This window comes from Equus quagga, chromosome 19, assembly GCF_021613505.1.
Source record: "Equus quagga isolate Etosha38 chromosome 19, UCLA_HA_Equagga_1.0, whole genome shotgun sequence".
Taxonomy (NCBI): Eukaryota; Metazoa; Chordata; class Mammalia; order Perissodactyla; family Equidae; genus Equus; species Equus quagga.
In genome coordinates this window covers 10,597,641-10,619,033 of record NC_060285.1, presented here as the reverse complement: position 1 = coordinate 10,619,033, position 21,393 = coordinate 10,597,641, and the positions used below count along the sequence as shown (strand labels likewise).

Genomic DNA, 21,393 nt, shown 5'->3' with positions numbered 1-21,393 from the left:
CAGGTCCTTCTAGTTGTGGCAAAATTTTAATTATTTCTTTTGAGGAAGATTAGCCCTGAGCTAGCATCTGTGCCCACCTTCCTCTACTTTATATGTGGGATGCCTACCACAGCACGGCTTGCCAAGCAGTGCCATGTCCGCACCCGGGTTCCGAACCAGCAAACCCCTGGCCGCCAAAGTGGAACGTTAGCACTTAACCGCTGTGCCACCGGGCCTGCCCAAGAGACAGTTTTAAAAAGGCGTATGTTTAAGGACTTTTATTAAGGGCCGGCCCCATGGCCAAGTGGTTAACTTCGCGCACTCTGCTTCAGTGGCCCAGGGTTCGGATCCTGGGCGCGGACATGGCACCACACATTAGGCCATGTTGAGGTGGCGTCCCACACGCCACAACTAGAGGGATTCACAACTGGAATATACAACTATGTACTGGGAGGATTTGGGGAGAAAAAGAGCAGGAAAAAAAAAAAGAAGATGAATGGCAACAATTGTTAGCGCAGGTGCCAATCTTTAAAAAAAAAAAAGAAAAGAAGTTTTATTAAGTAATCTCCCCCTTCTGTTTCCTCCCAAAATATGCAGAAAAATCTACACTTTTTTCAAAAATTTGAAGAGGGAATTCTGGGGGCTTGGGGGGGATGTGGGAGGGATGCAGCCACATACTGAGATTGGCTTCACAGAAAGAACAGGGAGGCCCAAGGAGGCTGAGTTATGCTGGGGGGACATGAGAATTACAGATGATGATGCATGAAAGCACCTGGCACATGGTAAGCAATCAATAAATATAAGTTCTCTTAATTTTGAGGGGGAGGAAAATAAAGTTCAAATAGTTTAAATGACTTGCACAAGGTCACCATGCTAGAGACCTTGGCTTAATGTCTTTTCTCTAACCGTACTGCTTCTTAATTTATGCTAATGATGTTGAATCAGTAGGTGACACCCTTAGAGAATAAACTGGCTGCACATTTACAAAACTGCACACATTCTAAGATGACTTTTGTTTTAGGAAAACAAATACACAAATGAAGTAGGTGGCAACATCACGGTCTTATTTGTTGCTCATCTTATTACTTGCCCTGGTGTGGAGCTTTAAGGCTGATACTTTGACCTTGTATCTCCACACCTTCATCAACTGGATCATTCCAGTTCTAAAATCTGTATGTGTAAGCCTTATCTAGGAGCTACTGCTCCTCTGTATTATACAGCAGCTCCTTGCCTCTATAATTTTGTTCCTTTTTAATACGACGTGCCATCAAGTATAATGCACGGGATATAAGCCTCAATTATTGTCAGTGTACTTGGGGACTCATACCAATTATAGTGATATTTCTCTGACAGGCCCCAGGCGAGCTGCAGCTTGGAGTTCCTCACCAGTGAGAAGCAAAGATATTTTCTTTACAGGAGGATTTCTAATAGCATTTGAAATCCTTTAGTTTAAAGCTGTTCTGGTTTTTTTCATTTAGTTGTGGCAATTTATGTGCTTTATATGACGACATGCATTTAATTTGTATTGTTATAATTTAACATACTTTAGAATATACTAATTATAGTGAATCTTGTTTCCTTACAACTCGGCTAGGTGGAGGAGATGATGTTTCAAAGCAGGTTCATCCAGCAAAAATACCAGCCTTTGTTACCTTTTCTGGCTCTTTACTTAGCTCACTTCATTATAAATCTCTTCCCCTCTCCAATTCCTTCAATTATTTCCTTTCGGTCACCTCTCTATTTCTCCTTTCATTGTCTTATTGCAGTTAATTCAAACGGTTTTACTTTTTTTGAAAGTTTCTACGAATGTAAGAAAGAGAACCCCATCTGACCTAATTTCCACTGATTTCCTTTGCCTTCTATCTCTAGATCAGCAGTTTTGGCCTCTTCAATGTTCCCTCCTCATACCTGAGAAAGAACATTGCTCTTTAACTTGTACTGTTTTATTTGAATGCAACCCACTTCCTCCCTCTGAGCCAATGAGTCATTTTCTCTTTTTAAAGCGAGCCTTAAAAATCTTCCATTTCTCTTCAGTTTAAAATAATTCTCTTTGTGAAGTACTTCATGCCCTGTGTATGAAAGACAGCCTATAAAACAGAAAATTGCCTTAACCACTCAAGGACTACAGACAATGTGTGACCCACCAAGACTTTAAAATTTTGACTTAAACAGACATCATTTATTTTTCTTCTTTATGGAGGCAAGGCATATGGTCCCTTTTGTTCGCTAGTGAATTCCCAGAATCTTGATACATAGTAGATTTTCAGTAATATTTATGGAAAGAATAAATAATTGATTTCCCTCTCCTCAATCTTTTTAACTTTCTTAATACTATTTGTGTGGTTAATAGTTTTTACATTGGAATTTCCTGTAATTAAGTAGAAAATACTCCTAATAGGGTATCGGAAGTGAGAGATACATCAAACTGTAGAAGACGCAGCAATACTCTTTGGGTAAGTTTAAAAAATGCCTAAAGAGAGACACACTCGTTTCAGTACAACTTACAGAATTTACAATAGCATATGAAATATCTTCTAATATATATGTCAATGGCTCATTTATCTGCTGCTATATGATGTATTGACTCAGTTTTAAAGTAATAAAACTTTATATTGCAACCATCAGAATAGTAATTGATTTAAGCAAGAATCTTCAATGGATGCTAAAACCAATGGGTGAAAGCTTATTGCAGAAGAAGATATTTACACGAGTCCCAAAGTATCACGCACAAATTTCTTATTAATTACAAAGAGGAAAAGGTCTTTTACAATGGAGAAATCTTGCAAACACCATCTTAAGCACATGATCAAACCCAACATGACTAATAATGGGACAAACTGCTCTCTTGTGCCCCCGATAGGATTTACTGAGAAGGCTATCATATCGCTTAAGTAGTTTTCCTGCTAAAACTGTTTGACATTTTAAATACTGAGAAAAAAAGTCAACTCTAAATTGAGGGACATTCTGAAAAACATTTGGCGTGTGCCCTTCAAAAATGTCAGTGTCATAAAAGTCTAACCAGAGGTTGAGGTTCTGATTAAAGGAGACATGACAACTACATAGAGTGCATGATCTTCACTTGATCCTGAATCAAAAACAAAACAAAAACCCAACAACTATAAAGGACATTAGTGGGACAACTGGAGACGCTTGAATACAAGTGTATATTAGATGGCACTAGTATGCCAATTTTAAGTTTCCTGAATGTGATAATTATATTGTGATTATATAGGAGAATGCTTTTGTTCTCAGAAGAAATATGCTGAAGTACTAAGAGGTGAAGTGTCATGATGCTTCAATGTTTCAGGGAAAAAACTCTCAAATGCTTCACCAGAAAATATACATACATGTATGTATATGTACGGAGAAAGAGATTTTACACATATGCTTACACCCGCACACATAAAAACACACGAGAGAGAAAAAAGGTGGCAACATGTCAATAATTGATGAACCTAGGTGAAAGATATATGTACTTTTGTACTACTATATACATACTTTTTTACCATTGTACTACTCTTCCAACTTTTCTCTGGTTAAAAAATTTCTAAATAAAAAGTTGTTGAAATGATCTTTAAAAAAGCAGCAGCATAGATTCAGGGTTATTTTGATTACTTATTCAGACACATAATGCTCATATTTTTTGATAGTGGTAACTAACCTTTCTTCACATTTTGTGTTTTCACTATCCTCCTTTAGCTCTCCTTGCCTTTCCATTCACTGCCGTCTTTCAAGCAGAGCCATCAACAGGCGCATTATGTGCACAAATACTTCAACAAATTCTGAAGATGCCTAGTGTGGACTGAAATTCTGTTCCTTCAAACAGAAGACTTCTCTCATAGGACCTCTTATAAATATATCTCATTCATATGCTGTAGGGAGCCTGCTTTTTTGTTTTTAGGATAACAGTTTATCAGTGCAATAGAAGTCATTCATGTATCTGGAATATAAGTTTTTATTTCTCTAGGATCTTTTTCTTATTGTCCTTCAATATTCTTTTAGTCCTAGACAAAAGGGGAGCCCAAAGTATCTCTCAAAATAGTTAAACTATTGTTTTATTTTATAAAGAACTACAGAAAAATTGGTTCTGGATAACAAATAAGTGATATTGGCAACTATGAAGCAATATGCACTGTGCAATAAAGTGATTTGTGATATATTTGTGCCTGCAACAAGACTGATTATTTTGGAATTATTTTCTATTCTACACTCTAACCCTCTTGATATTAATCTTTGTGAAATAAAAAAGCAGAATATTGGGGCTTACGTCATAGTTGCTCCTGGATCAGCAGTCATTTGATTGGTCACAAACACAGCCACATTATATTCTGCATTAAGAAATAAAAGTAAGAAACTAAGATAATGGCAATATAAATATAAGAAGTTCATTGTTTAGATTTCAGAATTTAGAAACATTGTGCCATGAATTTATTTTATAAACAAGATCAGATTCCTATTTTTTCATTGATAACATGAATTAATTTATTTAATGCTATTATTATTATTTAGGTACCTTATTATATTAGAATCAATATTTTTGGTTAAAAAAAAGAGTTGTATTCCCACGAAGGTAATTTTATTTTTTAAAAATGTATTGCCTCCTGACATTATTCTGAGCTTTTCTGCAAAGTGTACTCAGCAAAGTCATAGATGTTATTCTGATAGCGCCATTTTATTTAAAAAATCTACCTTCTGAGATTTTTTGGAGTCGCGACAACATCTGGGCCAATTTTTGCTGCCGTTCAGCTAACTCCCCACGACCGCTGAAATCCACTCGAAAAAGTGCCATTATTGAATCAATGATCTGCACAGAGTTAATGTAACAATAAATAGCATTTGGAAATGGAAGGAAGAAGTTGATTTGAATCAGAGTCAATAGAAGAAAAATATTATGCTAAATAGCTCTGCGAGCGAGCAATATTTAAATGCCTATACCAATAGCTTGAAGATGCCAGCTTCTTCATGGAACTTTGCTGCTACATAATCAAGTAGCTCCATCTGATGTTCACCTGGTGGGAAATGCAGAGAGAAAATGTTAATAAAAGCTAGAAGAAACAGACGCTAAGATCATTTATGTCCTTGGGAGTCAAGCAAGAGAGAGTCCTTGAAGGATTTTCTTAAGTATTTATGACTTTGTTAAATTCAATTTCGTATTCTGCCTTAGCATAAATGACAAATGCTACATTATCCAAAAAGAATGTTACTTTCCATTTTAAAGGCGAAGAATAAGAAATAATTTGAGGGCATTCTAATATCTAAGGACTTATCACATGGTAAAATTTGTGGACTGACTAAATTAATTTGGAGAAAAGTAAAATAGAAAGAGAAAAGAAGTGTCAAAAGTTGTATCACTCAAATATTAAATCAGTGCTGTCAACCTTAAAACAGCCCAAACATCCAACTGCATGGGGTTCTTACTAGTATATGCACGTGCATAGAGTACATTGTCCAGTACTGCATCATGGTCTACATTGAAGCGATCAGCAATGTCCCGAAGGCGATCTGGACGGCTAGAGTATGCCAAGATTAAGGATCCAATAAATCAATTCCAAAAAAAGTTTAGATAACAACTACAAAATATAACACCTTAAGTAAGCAAATTAACAGAGAAGCAAAACAGTGTACCCACAAAGGTATTCTGAAGGATGCTAATGACCACTTAAAATCTAGACCAGATTTTATTTTTCAAAAGTGCCTCAATTTATGAATACCTTAGGTAGTGATAACAGTCATAGAAATCATGAGGCGGTAATGAATTTAAACATTAAATTATCTAACCTTTACAAACATTTTGGAAGTTAGTCGTTATGGCCTATATTACATTTTACAGTTGAGGACACTGACAAACAGAGATTAGGTGAATGACTCAGGATTATGCAGCAGATCAGTTACAAGAGAAAAACTAGACACTAAGATTTGTGAATCTCTTTTGTTCTCAGTTCTAGAAAAGTAGATCTATTCTAGGAAAACAACATCACTGAGTTATAATTCGAGTCACTTCAAAGTGAATTAATTCACTCTCTTCATAATTCTTACTTGTTTAATATGAAATAGTTTAATATACTATTAATCACATGTTGCCCAAAAGTGATAAATTTGACTACATGAAGCAAAAGGTCAAAAAAGTAACTTCAAGGGTCAGAAGGGAACTATCAACCTGGGGTTTTGGTTTACTTAGGGTTTAAAATCCACTTTCTTCTAAAGGAGTTGTGTTAGCTTTCTGAAATTAGTAAATTCATAGAGAGGCAATTTCAGTGTACCTGCAAAGGGATTCTGGAAGATGCTAATAATCACTTATATGTATCTAACCTATAAAGGAGTAATAAACATTTTCTTTTAGGTCTTTGGTGATCTCAACAATATGTCTACAGTATCCTCTAAAGAGAAGTGAGGTAAAATAAAATGCATTATCTGTGATCTCACTTCACTTTGTTTACAGTGTTTATATAATACTGATCATACTATAAGTAACTGTAAAGCAAGGACCATTTATAATCTTATTTGTGACCCTTGCAACTAGTTCGATAAATGTGGGATTGTCTTTAGGCTCTCCTAGCCATCTGTATCCTCATGCACTATATGTGTCCTTTTCTTCAGAGCCTCAGTGATGGCCACTAAAATCTTCCATTGCTACTGGGTATATCCTGGGCGGACAAGCCAAAGGAGACTTTGGAATTGGAAGAGGAGTGTTTTTCACCATGTCAGTTTTTACAAAACCCAGTTAGTATGTGACCAGGAGTGTAAAGTTTGGCTTATGCTGAAGGAAAGTTCAAATCAATCTACAAATATTTATTAACTGACAACCATAGGGAATCGATTATCATATTAACCAATTACCAATGCAAGGCATTATGGAAGATATAAGGAGTTATAAGACAATCTATGCCGTAGGTAAGCTTAAAACATAATTAAGGAGGCAAAATATAAACACATAAAAAGAAATATATCAAGAGAGAGCAGTATATGGGTAAAGAGTAACATCCTACTGTAGCGCTTGCACGTCCTTGCTCCCCCCAGCTGTTCCTCCCTACTCCTTCTTGCATAAGATTTGGCTCCTAACTATTCCACTCTACCATTCTTGATAAAATCCAAACTGCCCAAACGGTGGCTGTTATTCTGCAAGAACAATTCCTCTGTCTCCAAGAATCCCTAACCAACTATCGGAAACTAGCTGAACTCCAGGTGAGTCCCTCTGGCTAAAGCCCTGTACAACGTTCCACCCTCTTTCCCCAAGTCCTTCAGTCTTCTCATACCCAGTATTTACAAATAAAGTCTTCTGCAAATGGTTCTCTGGTTCTTTTTCTTGTACTAGAGTATTTTAGATGGTAAATTCTATAACAGATCAAGAAGGAAAGGTTTTCTAAGTTGGGTAATTAGAGAAGATTAGAAAAGGCAGGCCTACAAATGAGCCTTAAAGGATTTGTGTGATTCAGAAAGACTGTGAGGTAGGGAAAGAGGGAGCAAATACCCAATAAGATAAAAATATACCATGCAAATTTCGCTATGACTGGCCAAATTAATATTCAGGAGTGAGAGCAAAATAAAGGCATTTTCAGATATGCCAGAGCTTAACGTCTACCACCTGGATTACTTTTCTGAAAGAACTACTTGAGTAGATACTCCACCAAAACAAAAATACAGGAAAGAAGATTTGGATGTAAGAAACCATAATCTTTATAGTTAAATCTAAATAATTGCTGACATAATGTTTTCAAATTTTAACAGCAAAGCATGTTTTAGAGACAATAAGATCAGACTAGAACAGACTGATCTCTTTGTCTGTAATAGTGACAATAGTGAGTACGAGCTTAGAGTGCTAGGCTGGGGCTTCACTGTGAATGGCCTTACAAACGTGTGCAGGTCTTCTTTATTGTTAAAAAGAATTTCCTCTGAACCTGACACCTCCTCAAACTACTGTATTTCTTCTTCTATTGATTGGTCAATTACACACCACCTCAATTCCTTACTGTTTATTTGCAACAAGCTTCCATCACCTCACTTTACTGCAAATCCTCTCTTGGATTCCTAATTTCCAAGTTCAGTGTGATCTTTCTCAGTTTGCACCTTCATTCTCTCCCTCTCTCTCTCTGGAACATTGCCGATTACCCTTTTCTTCTTGAAACTTTCCTTTTGCTCAGCCTCCACACTGGATTTCCTCCTACTTTGTCTGTCTCTATGGGTTCCTCTTTTTAGTCCCTCTTCCTAAACATAGGCACACACTGAAGTGCTATTCTCAGTTCTCTTTTCTTCTCCCTAAGTTCTCTTGCTCCCTTGGCTATTCCATCCATTTCTTTGGCCCTACTCCTTTCTCAAGCCGAGTCCAACATTTCCAACAGCCATATGGATGGCCTCCTGTACTTCATATTCACATTATTATGAAATGTCACACATTAAAATGCAACATCATCCTTTTTCTGAAACACGATCTTCCCGATTCCGTCCTTAGTGTCATTCTTCTCCCAGTATCTAGACAAAAAAACCCTGAGAGTGGTTTCTCAAACCTCTCTTTCGTTTGTCTACCGAATACAGTCATTACGTCCTATCAATTTTCCTCCCTAATACTTCTTGTCTTTTTCTTTTTATTCCTACTTCTCCCAACCTAAATCAAGTTCTCATTACTCGCCTAGAATATTGCAAAAGTATCCATTTACAGTCATCATCCGGTTTCAAGGCCCTTCATGTCTAAGACCCAGATCGCCTTTCCCGCCTCGCATTCTGGAACAGTTTACACTTCAGTTAGACTGCAGTTCTTTCTGCCACCCAAACAGCTTCTGCCCTTTTCCCTTTTGTGCTTTTGTTCTCTTCATACTTTTCCCTTTATTTGGGACCATGACTTTGAGTGAGTCAATAATCTTCTTTCTAACTGTTAAGTAAAATCTTTGGAGAAGAGGAGTAAAAATGAAGATATATTTCCTCTCATGTATTCATTTTGTCAATTTTATACCAAACTCACGTGGAGATGTGAAATCTTTTAAAATAAAAAGTAACTTGAGAACTTGACCAGCAATGGTTTTCCCCTTGGCTTTTCTCATTATTGCTAGTTTACGGGATGATTACAAAAATGACATATTTCAAACAAATTCTCTTTAAAGTAACAGTACTATATTACACTATTATGTTAGCAACTTGTTTAAATAAAAGGGTACAAAGTATTTTCTGTATCAATGAAGATAATCTTTCCTCCTGAGTAGCCACCTGCTCCTGGAAGTTGAGCTGTCACTAGGAAGCAATTAAAAATTAATTAATATTAGTGGAGTGAATAAACTTTGTACAAATGAATATATAAATTAACATGGGATTTACCCTGGTTGCAACTCTTTAGTCAATCTAGCAAAGAATCGTAATCCTTTAGTTTCTAAACAAAGAGCACGCTACATTTTTATATTACTAACCCGTGGTAAAATTGTAAGTATTCTGCCAGGATAGCAGTAATTCAACAAAGAAAGTCACTCACTGTCTCTCACAATGGGAGATACTCATGAACATTAGTTCTCCTAAGAATAGAAGTAGACTTTAAACATTACTGATTTCTTTCTATAAGAAATAATCACAAATATAATTTATGCTATATAACTCATCTAAATAACTTTTCAATTAATGTATGTCAAATTTTTTTTATTTTTTTATTAATGTTATGATAGATTACAATGTATGTCAAATTTTTAAGTGCCTTTCCTTTACATAGTAGTAGTAGTTAACACTGAGGAATTACTTTATATTAGCTACATGTATTATTTCATTTATTTTTCAAAACAATCCTAAATTTGGCATTATCATTATTCCTATTTTACTGATGGGGAAAATTAGAAAGGTGAAGCAACTTGCCCAAGGTCTCACAGCTATTAATGGTAGAGCCCAGACTGGAGGCAGGTATTTTGATTCCAGAATTCCCTTCTTAACCACTTTGCCATGCTCCTTCTATTTAGGTCAAAGGAATGCAGAGTAATGTCTTCGTGCAAAAGAAGGTATTTTTGCTTATTTTGTTTTAGAAAAAATTGTTTTGAAGTCTTTTTTAGAGCCAACTTCACTCCATGGAAAGTAAGGGATTCTAGGCCTCGAGAGATTTTGTGACATTCTTACAGATACAATATAGAAAAGCTGGAATAGGAAAAATTGAGACAGTGGATGCTCCTCCCCACCAACACATTCATACCCACTTACCTCCTCCTTGTTTCTATTCAGGTGTTCAGAGTGCAGCACACACAACATCACCTCAAGCATCACACATTCAAAGACCAGCTCTGGTATTTGTGTAACCATGGGCAGTTGACTTAACCCCTCTGAGTTTTAGTTTCCTTGCAAGTTTGTTCCGACTACATGAGATTATGTGTACCAAACTCAAAGTAGATTAGTAAGTTATAGCCGTGATCATTATTATTATTGTTGTTGTCATTGTTATGTATCCTTACCACAGAGAGTATGAGAGAGCTGGGTTTTTCCTGTTCGAAATTCTGTGAAATATAGAAAAAATTTTAAAAATCATACATAATTAAATTTTAGATATTTTCATAAAGAATAAGTCTGGCCTCAGAGTATGGTTTTCTTTTCCAACAGTCAAATCTCACACATAAAGTACCTCTGTGTCACGAAGGGATTCTGCATATATGAATACCAGCAGTAAAAGTAACTTTTTAAGGTATTTTTTCACAGAACTGTCCTTTAGATAAAAATTAATTTAAATCAAGTTTTCCTTAGGAATAGTCATATAAGTGAAAGTTTAAGACTCCACCACAGGAAGGAGAGCCTGGGTTCTCCCACTGACCTGAGATCCTCAAGGGCAGCTAAAGTAGTCTCAGATTGGTGGTATCCCCTAGCTGCCAACAAAAGCAAGTCTCTCTGGAGGAAAACTTCCCCACTCACCAATTGAGGCCCATGGAACTCCGATAGATTAAAATCAAGCAACACGTTCACAAATATCAATAAATACACAAGAAAGTAAGCCACTAAGACTGAGAGTCAACAGAAATAAAGAAACACAGATTCATTTCTCCAAGTCTATAGAAACATCAACAACAATAAAACAGATTTCGTTCTCTGAGGATTGCAAATACTGGAACTGTCAGACAGAGTATGTAATACAGCTTTGCATAAATTTTTTTTAAAAATAGAGGATATAATTAGGAAGGAGAAAATCTATTCTCTATGTTCATGGAACATGCATTTTCTAGAAATAAGATCCATCTCATTATTCAAATACCTTTTGAAGGAATAAGAGAAAAAAATTTTATTCTCTTCTATAGGAATCAGAGATAAAAAGATGAAAAATGCCAATAAGATTCATCTGTTAATGTTGGAACATATTTTAAATGCAGCCAAGAATGATCCTGTATTATGATAATTGGGATTTCATCATAAATTCCAAAATAGATACAATTTGTTATTGGTTGTTTATTTAATTATATATGTGTGCATGCATATATATTTTTTTTCATATGACAAAATATTAAGGTTCTACCTACCGCCAAAAGCTTCTGTGATTGCCATGCTTTCAATTCCACCTCCTAGCAACTTACTGGAAATAGAAAGTAAGCATTAGTAACAGGAACAGAAATAGAGATATCAAGAAAGAAGAAAGTGTTAATATCATTAGTATCATATCTATCTATCTACGCAACATGAGCAGGAATTCTTTGCTGAATAAATGGCACACCCCACCTGTTTAGAGCACAGGTTCTACTGCGTATGGGCAGGTGGATCAGCAAAATAATTTATAAGCCCTGCTGTTCTGACTTCTGGGTACCAATAGGAAGTGGGCTGTGCAGGCCTCATGTCTCACTATTATTCAGAATTGAATTGGAGTTTGAATAAATGGTCTTAGTTATTAACTGCATTTTTGATATTGTGCTGGAACTATGTTTCTAAAAGTCAACTGAATATCTGTTTTTTTAAAAAATGTACTGAGAAGCATACCAAAAATAGACATTAGGAGAATCCAGTGATTGTCACCATGATTGATTTATTCCTCACAAACCAAATTCTATGAAGAACATGTCAGAATAGAAAATATTTAAAGATGTTATACGCAATGCTAGCAGTTAGAAGAGTGTCAGATTTTGACAGCATACATTTAATTGGTAACTCAGTGTTTTAGTACATTTAATATTCTTGATATGAAAAGACCTAAAGTTAAGTCATTATCTCATATATTCAATAGATGCAATAAATATTATTTGTATTAATTGGGCTAAGATCTGTTAGGAGAGTTTTAAAAACTTTCACAGTTTCTATTAGCATAACTTTTGGGACATGATCAAAGATCAGACAAAGCTTTAAGAGATATGGATAATCCAATAAATTTACATTTACATAGTTTAAGAGAGCAACTTAAACATAAATTGAAGCAATGTTAGAAGTTATCCACAAATTCAGTGAGGACTATGGACTTCAATGAGGAAAAGAAAAATCTGATGCTGACCTGTATAACTTGAATGTAAAGGACAGGGGCTGAGAGACCATCCCATTTGGAGGGCATGCACTTGGAGATCCTAAGGGCCTACCAACTATTCAAGAGAGCTTTTCTTGTCCCTCCTCATCTTGAGAAAAATCACCCTGAAAGGTTACAGCTCTGGAAAAGCTCAGACAAAATTTCTGATTGATATGCTGAAAAGGTACCCCCAAAATTTACCTGAAAGGCACCCAAAATTATTTGGGATAGCATAGTTGTTGCCTTGGTGAAACTGAGGAAAATTTAGAATTAGGTAAAGAAATAGTGTTTTTAAATCTAGGGAGATTTAAAAATAGAAACACAAATCAAACCCACAGCTTATTATTTTCATATTAAATTTGGGAATAATCTGTGCATATTTGGTCTTTGAGAGCTTCTAAAGTTTAAGAGAATTTGACATTTTTATAATAACAGATTAGCCTCTAATTGATTAAATGATACAGACCTGCAGTTTCTAAGTTAATAACTAAGATTATGCACAGTACTTATTTGAACCTTTAAGAGTGCTGAATTATAAGTTTAATTTATTAGATTTACAAAAGATATTTAGGTAATTGGGAAGATTTTAATAATCAGACAAGTAAAGTTCTTAAAGGAAATATAATATAATAAATTAAAAAATAATTTAAAATGTTTAAGGGAACTTAGTTAACCATATTATAAAAGCCCCCTTAAGATTTGCTGGATTTATAAATAGACTTGTAGCTCAAGAAAGAATGTATAACATTTTAATAAATCAAATATTAATTAAAAAAAATCTAGTTCCTGAGTAATCTGTGCCCAAAACCCAACATCGAGGACACCGGAAAACCCACTATGACAGTAACAGTTTCTCTAGCTCACTGGTTCCTGGACCACAACGTAATAGAGCAACTGGAGAACAGCAAGTTGTCATTTGAATCAAGCTGTTTTGTTGATTAACCTGATTTTTGACCAAGTTGCTGTGGAGGAGGATTTCCCAAAGACTCTTCCTTAGCTGTTAGTCACCTGAAAAAAAGGTTCTGTGATTTTAAAATGTGAGGCAATGCTAAGTTACAGCAGTATTTTGTTGCACTGCAGTGTTTCAGACCCTTTAACAGGCTAGTGTGCACTGTGAATCTCTGAGAGGAATATATTGTATATTGCACTTCCCAACTTATTTCATTCACTATTTGTTTATTCATTCAACAAATACTTATTGACATCTGGTTTGTGATAGAGATTGTTCTGTGCACTTGGGGCAAAGCAGTGAACAAAAGAAAGAGAAATCCTTCACTTCGTGGAGCTTACATTCTAACGAGAGAAAAGACAATAAACAGAAATAAGTAAAATATGTGGTATGTCAGATGTTATTAAATGGTATGGATAAAAATCAGATCCAGAAAGGGGTTAAGAAGTGCAGAGGATGAAGGTAGGAGTTTAAATTTTCAAATAAAGCCATCAGAGAAGGTCTCATTGAGAAATAGACATTTTAGCAAAGACCTGAAAGAGACGACAGCAAGCCATAGATAATGAGGAAAGTGTGTCCAGGCAGAGAGGATGTTAAATGCAAAGTCCCTGGGGCAGTAGTGTATGTGGCACGTTCTAAGGATAGCAAAGAAGTCAGTCAGTGTGGTTGGTGCATAGTAAACTAGAAGAAGAATAAAAAATGAGATTAGGTTAGCGATTCCAGAAGACTGGCTTTTGCTCTGCGTGAGATGGGGAGTCATTAGGGTGTTTTGGGCAGAGGAGTATCGTGATCTGACCTACGTTTTAAAAGGATCATTCTGCCTCCTATGTGAAGAATAAACAGTATGGGTGAGGTCTGAAGGAGGGAAATTAGTGAGAAGTTATAATAATCCAGAGGAGATATTAATAAGTGGTTTAGACTAGTGAGGTAACACTGGAGGAGGTGGTGAGAAATAATTGGAAGTCATATTCCTCTCTTTCTCTGTACACATACACACACACAAATAGAAAAAAATATATAACTTTTTATTATCAAAAATTTCAAACATAAACAAAAGTAGACAAAAAAGTATAATAATGAATCATCATGTACCTATCACTCAGCTTCAACAATTATCAACTATGAATTCATGGTCAATCTTTCTTCATGTAAACCTCTAACCACTTCCCTCCCTTTTCATATTATTTTAAGCAGATTCTAGACAACATATCATTTCATCCTCAATAATTCAGTAGGTATCTCTAAAAGATGAAAACTCTTTTTTTTTGGTGAGGAAGATTGGCCCTGAGCTAACACCCATTGCCAAGCTTCCTTTTTCGCTTGAGGAAGATTGTCCCTGAGCTAACATGTGTGCCAATCTTCCTCTATTTTGTATGTCAGATGTTGCCACAGCATGGCTTGATGAGCGGTTTGTAGGTCTGCACCCAGGATCTGAACCTGAGAACCCCAGGCTGCCGAAGCAGAGCATGTGAACTTAACCACTATGCCACCGGTCAGCCCCAAAGACTCTTATTTTTAAGATGATTGCATTACCATTATCACACCTAAAAAATTAGTAATTCCTTAATATCAACTATCTAGTAAGTGTTCAATTTTTCTGTCTTATTTTTTTATAGTATGTTTGAATCAAGATCCAAATAAGATCCACATACTGGGATTAGGTGATATGTCTTTAAAATCTCTCAATTTCTAGGTCTTCTCCCTGACTCCATCTCTTTTTTTAACCCTTGTAATTTATTTGTTGAAGAAACTACGAGGTTTGTCCTCACTGAATATATTTGAAGGTAGAGCAGAGGGGATTTGTTAATGGATTAGAGTTAGAGTGTGAGAGGAAAAAAAAAGGCACCAAGGATGACACCAAGGTTTTAGGTCTGAGGATCAGGACAGAGACCGATCTGAGATGAGGGAGACTTTGGGAGCAGCAGATTTGGAGCAAAGACCAAAAGTGTGGTTTTGGAGCTGTGAAATCTGAGCTGAACAGATGACATCCAAGTGGAGGCATCTTTGACTATGAAATCCTTTTTCCTTGGAGTATCTTGTGAGGACAAGATTTTGAGGAATACTTAGAAGGAATACTGCTTTTGTTGAAATTGCTTTTGGTGACTGCTCTAACTTATGAAATGGTAACTCTGCCTGGTAAGTTAGGGGAAAAAAATACATTCTAGTCAACTTGCATTGGGCAGATAATGGCTATGTCTCAAGAATCATAAGATAGTAAATAAAAATGGAAGTTAAAATTGCCGATGGTGAAGAGCAAAAACAACATTGGATTATTTCTTCTAAACTCTTCAGTCTAACAACTGATTTTTAAGTAAAACCAAAAGTGAAATGGAATTTTCTTCACCAATGGGGAAGAAAAGGAAATGAAAATTTAAAGTGATTTTTAAAATGGTTTGTAGATTAGTATAGACTGACTCAGAAACTACTTATATCTTGTAAGAAATTTAATCCTGGTTTTACAAGCAGTCTGGAATTTGTTTGCTTTGGGTGCCTTTTGAGACAAAAAAAAAAATACTACTTCAAAAGGAGCAGCTATCTCTACCACTTATAGTAAAAATAACAACCAGATAGAGGAACAGAAATGCAGAATTCCAAAGATTATGCTTAGTGGTTATAAAAAAATACGAGATACATACTCAAATTCCTGGCTCCCAGTGGTGATATGGAAAACCATCTTCCTCTTCTCACTGTACTCAAATGCAGTTAAGAATCCCGGTTCCTACAGAAAGACAAAAGAAAAAGTTCAAAAAGGGTATAAGATGATGGTTTTAATTTCAAATGCTGCCAAAAACTATACACTTGATCATCAGAGTCATCATTTGATATGAGCTACTGTTCATCTGTTTTGAAGGCAGCACAAGATCATGGTTAAGAGCGCAGGCTCTTGAGCCACCCTACCTAGGTTCAATTATGACTCTAATACTTACGAGTCGTGTGGTGTGGGGTAAACTACTTAATCTTGCTGTACTTCAGCTGCCTCTTTTGGGTGAAATGGGGATAATAATACTGTCTTTCTCATCGGGTAGTTGTAAAGATTAAATGAGATATATTTATGGCATAAAGCAGAATGGTATTTTATTAAATGATTCAGCTGATTTCATTCAACAGCATCATTTCCCCCAGGTTTAGAAATTACAAGGAGCACGGAAATTCCCATTTTCACTACTCATGAGACAATATTTTTCACATGGTAGATATACTACTTATTTGCTGAATTAATGAGCTACAGCTGATGCAGTGGTGTAACTAGTGAAAATAGGCCCTGATGTGGTCTAATGTATTTCCCTCTTTGTTGTTTTATACTATGACAGTGATTCTCAAACTTCGGAGAACTTGAAGGGGAGAAAAAAGCCCAGGCTTTATCCTACTTCAGTGAGCCTGGGCTGGTGTCCTTTCTTAGCCGCTCTAGGTGATTCTGATACACACCAACGTTTAGAACCACTGTGCTATGAAACTGACTTCCTTTCTCTCTCTCTTTCTCATCTCTCTATCTCTCAATCCTTCTCTCTCTTTAAGAAGAAACAGCTTTAGTTAAGAAAGGGTAAGACTCTGGGTGTACTAGTAGGTGCTTGAGAAGGAGAAGGGTTCTTTTCTTTGGTGATGGGATAATTTTCCAAAGAAAAGAAGACTAATGCCTGGGAGCTATAAAGTAGCAGTGTTCCAAACACTGGGCACTGCTCTGGGGCTTCCCTAGACACCCTGGCAGTTGTAGAATTGACCCTTGGGTATACCGCCAGAGTGTACTCAGAAGCTAGAGCAACTGAGCTGTGTTCAGAGCGGGTCAGTCGGGTCCTCTCCAAGCTCAGGACCACACTGCCACTGGCTTGTGCCTCGACTGCCTCTGGGAAAAGAAATCAAATGGCTGTCGGTGAAGAGAGCTTCTCGGCCTTGCTGAGAATGAGATCTTCACATACACATGTAGAAAAGGAGAGGCTTGCTCTTCTGCAAAGAGGGAGACTTGGCGACTATCCTTCTGCTCATTCCTATTTCCAGAGCTGGTGCCTCCAGTGGCCCCTAAACGTTCTACACAAAAACTTGGGTCAAAGGGTTATGTGTCTGCTTGAAGGCTCTCAGCTGCATGGGCCTCTCATAGTCTGTGGGTCCAGCTACAAAGCACGGGTTTAGCTCAGCTTTAGTTCATACACGACTTGAGGAGGCAAGACAAAAATAAGGAGGAGCAAGATAAAAAAGCAAAAATAAAAAGGAGAAGAAGAGGCAGAGAAACAGAAAGGGGGAAAAAGTAATATACAGGGAGACAAAAAGAAAAATTTTGGTAAAAATAATTACTTCCATAGTGATCCAGGTCTCTTAACCCCTGCCTCAATGTTTCAGAAATTGATTACTGTTGCGTTGAAACTGAAGCGATGAAAAGTTAACATGGGGAGTATAACAATATACAGAATACATAATATAATACAGTATATAGTATAATACACTGTGGGAGCGCAGAGTTCCCACAGTAGTTTCCAGCGTTCCCAACGAGAAAGGCTACAGAGACAGGGCCTCCTAAGCGAAAACAACAAAGAATGGATCTTGCTTACGATCAGTTTGTTGGCCGCCTCTTTAATCTTGTCCACCTTTGCTTCTGAGAGCCCTTTGACATTGCACAGGGCTCTTCTTGTTGTCATCTGTATCCCTTTGACGGTACAGATGCCTACTGACTTCAGTTTCTTAATGTCAGCCACGTTCTGTAAGTCAAAGAATGGGTGTAGCAGATTGATAAAATGCCAGCCCGAAAGCCTCCCATACTATGTCATGTGCTTCGGTGCCCGTCTCCTTCCACCACGATGCCAATTTTACACAAGCAGCCAGGTGGAACCCACCCACCATGTAGCCAAATGTTCTGGAAATATCCGAGTAGAACATACCCAGCACGCTGCCAAATGTTCTGGCTGCGCCCTGATTTCCCAAGAATGTTAGTGAGACCATGGCAATGTAGCAAGGAATTGAAAAGAAAAGTCTGTTGGTAGAAAAGCTAACAAAATTATCACACGTTCGCCCCCTCAGTTCAGCTCCTTCCTTCTTCAGAACTTCATTACCAGTATGTTCTTCTAAAATTTTTACAGATTTTTTTTTCTCTATCCTTGGAGAATGCAAATAGCTACATCACCAAAGGACCAGGATTTTCTCTTGCTCCTGTTTTCTAAATCCAACCGCAAGAGACTAAATGTGAGGGTTTCAGGAGGTAATGTCACCGAAGCTTTACTAGCAACCGATTGCTGTTGAAATTCGCTGAGTTTGTTGCTCAAAGTCTGGATTTCTGTCAACATCATTTATTCCAATCACCTGACACAGAGGGCGAATTTTCTGTTGATGAGACAGTAGATAGCTCCGTATAAACCAGCCGTTCCCAACCAGGGGCGCTTCTGCACCCTGGGGACACCTGACAATGTCTGCAGAAATTTTTGATTGTCACAACTAGAGGATGCTACCGGCAAACGGTGAGTGGTCAGGAGCTGGGGATGCTGCTCAACACCCCACAAGGCACACGACAGCCCCCCACCGCAAGGAACTGCCCAGGCCCCGATGTCAACCTGGTCAAGGCTGAGAAAGCCTGAACTGGACAATTTCACAAAGCACTGAAAAAATACTTACAATTCCATGTTTTTGCAACAGGTCAATGTCTTGAAACAAAGATTCCTAAAGGAGACAGGACAGAAAACCATGGAGTTTTGATTCTTCACATACAACTGTTTCACATCTTTTAAAGAGTTAATTCAGTATTATGGGTCACTCCAAAATGCCTCAGATTGCATTTCTCTAGATAGATTGAGGAAGGATCAATAATGCTTTTTCAAACACATTGCTCCGTACTTAGAAGGAGGACCAACATGGAAAGGGCCCAATACTTTTGTCATGGCCTCTCCAAATCTTAAGACCTTAACTGAAAGGAGTGGAACAGCATTGAACCTATTTTTAAATACATTTTCTCAACCTTCTTCCCCACCAGACCTTGAACTCCTCCCTCTGCGATTCGGTACCAGTATGCATAGGTACCAGCATGGCCATACCAGTTGTTAAATTATTAAAATACTCTCATGCCAGTTGCTAAGTAGCTAATCTTAGCACCGCCTGCCAAACAAGTTGTTATATATTTGTAATATTGCCTCTCTCAAGAACTATGTTTTATTTCTCCTCTCAGTTTCTAAAAATAGTAGCTAGCAGGGGAAGAACTTCATTTTTCTGGAATGACTGAATGTCTACATATCTTTCAACATTCTCGTCATACCTCTTCATCTTGGAATCCTGGTTCTTCCTGCACAACTTGATCTTCCTTCATATTGAAGGTGGGGGGGAGGGGGCGGCAGAAAAATAATCAATTCTGGGAAAATAAGAAATATTATCTGAGAAGTAGTCATAGATCATATACTTTACAGAATCCTTTGCCCAGAGAACTCCTGGATTTCACTTCAAAGTCACTGACGATCAGAAGGACAAGTAGAGAAACATTGAGTCTGGAAAGACTGGGCGGCCCATCTCCTTTCTGCCCGGCACGGGGCGTTCTTTCTTTTGTGGGTGTATGTATGTTGGGGTGGGGGACTTAGTTTCTTCTCTCTTTCCTCAAAACTACTTTTTATCATCTTCTGACTCCCTATAGCCCCGTTGATCATGACTCTCTGAGAGTGTCTTTTCTGCTGTCGTCATTTAGAATCGCACGTTGCTGTTCCACCTCTCACGTCTATATGAAGCACACCACGAACTGTGGGCTCGCCTCACTCTTCCCGCATCCTCCCCGGCTCCTAGAACTTAGCCTACCCTCCACAAACAGGTTTTATTTTTCTCATGTACAATGAACACCTGCCTGCTTACTAAGTATGGATGGGCTCCCTTGTAACATATATCCTTTTTGTTTCATAAAACATTAGATATATTTTGTTTTATGGTATTTCCTAGTTTCATGATTTTTTTGAGATTTAAAGTTATGGTGGATACCCAAGGTTATAATCTTAGGGCCAGTAAGCAGAGAAACAGTCTTTGATTTAACACTGTAGCAGCTGTTCTAAGATCTCAGGAATCTACAAGACAAGCGCGTGTTCTTTAGAATAAAACGTGGTCCACGTGTCAGGGTTCTTGGTCTCTTCCATCTCTTCACTTCAAACCAAAGTCAGGACCTGGGGCCCAGAAGGAGAACAAAGCACTAAGATAGAGGCACGGTCCCTAACACCTAGAACCTCTAAATAGCACGTATCCAAGGCAAAGGAGGAGGCAGCGTACATGGAATCTTCTGGAATCCTCCCTCAGCCGTAATACATATGATTACCCAAAATTCCACAGACTGTCCTCAGTGAAGGAAAAAAACCCATCCATCTCTTCCCTCCCGATAAAATCTTTCTCAGGCAGCGGTTGACGGATGAACAGGGATCTGAGGCAGGGCTCCCAGACACCCGGCTTCAGGCGCCCAGAGCCGGCCACCCCGGCGCCGCTCTCAGCGGGAGGCCCGGGCGGCGCCGCTGCTGGACGTTCTCCCGACACCCCATTCCCTCCCAAGGACGGGGAGGCGGCAGCTCCAAGACCCGGGTCTGACTTGATTTAAAGTAAGGATGCTGGAAACCCCTCCAGATCACTGAGATTCGTCCCGGGGCGCGGAGGAGACCCGCCAAGCCGCCGGCCCAGGCCCAGCAGCGCGCGCCAGGCCTGACCAAGCAAAGGCACCCACCCTGGAGCTTCCCCACCGCCTCCTCACGCGCTTTCCCTTTTTGCCACAAACCCCGCTCGTACCCACAGGCGCCCCGAGAGTTTCAAGGTGAATCCCTTCCGCCCCCCTCCCGGGATTTCCACTCTTCAGAGATTCGACTCGGACCCAGAACGCGGAGACAGCGGCCCGCGCGTCGCTGACCGGAAAGTTTGGCGCCAAACGACTAGACTTCGAGCCGACGAACGGCATGGGCGTGGCAAGGACCAAGGGGCGGGCCCACAGAGGGCGGGGCAGAGGCTGGGGGCGTGGCTAAGACCGAGGGGCAGGCCCACAGAGGGCGGGGCGGAGGTGGGGGCGTGGCTAAGACCGAGGGGCGGGCCCACAGAGGGCGGGGCGGAGGGTGGG

At 38.3% G+C, this 21,393-nt stretch overlaps 1 protein-coding gene across 1 annotated transcript in view; it reads right to left on the bottom strand.

Annotated features, from left to right (window-relative positions):
- Positions 1 to 21,184, bottom strand: part of DMC1 (DNA meiotic recombinase 1) — a 39,407-nt gene extending 18,223 nt beyond the window's left edge. Inside the window, exons 1-12 of the mRNA XM_046646635.1 lie at positions 21,072 to 21,184; positions 19,582 to 19,674; positions 18,948 to 18,992; positions 17,894 to 18,040; positions 15,989 to 16,071; positions 11,439 to 11,491; positions 10,389 to 10,430; positions 9,126 to 9,198; positions 5,398 to 5,489; positions 4,915 to 4,988; positions 4,669 to 4,783; positions 4,247 to 4,307 (exon numbers count right to left, since the gene is read on the bottom strand). Of these exons, the coding sequence (XP_046502591.1) occupies positions 4,247 to 4,307; positions 4,669 to 4,783; positions 4,915 to 4,988; positions 5,398 to 5,489; positions 9,126 to 9,198; positions 10,389 to 10,430; positions 11,439 to 11,491; positions 15,989 to 16,071; positions 17,894 to 18,040; positions 18,948 to 18,992; positions 19,582 to 19,632 (836 nt within the window). The 5' untranslated portion in view covers positions 19,633 to 19,674; positions 21,072 to 21,184. The remainder of the gene's footprint in view (positions 1 to 4,246; positions 4,308 to 4,668; positions 4,784 to 4,914; positions 4,989 to 5,397; positions 5,490 to 9,125; positions 9,199 to 10,388; positions 10,431 to 11,438; positions 11,492 to 15,988; positions 16,072 to 17,893; positions 18,041 to 18,947; positions 18,993 to 19,581; positions 19,675 to 21,071) is intronic.
- Between the last annotated feature and the right edge of the window lie 209 nt (positions 21,185 to 21,393).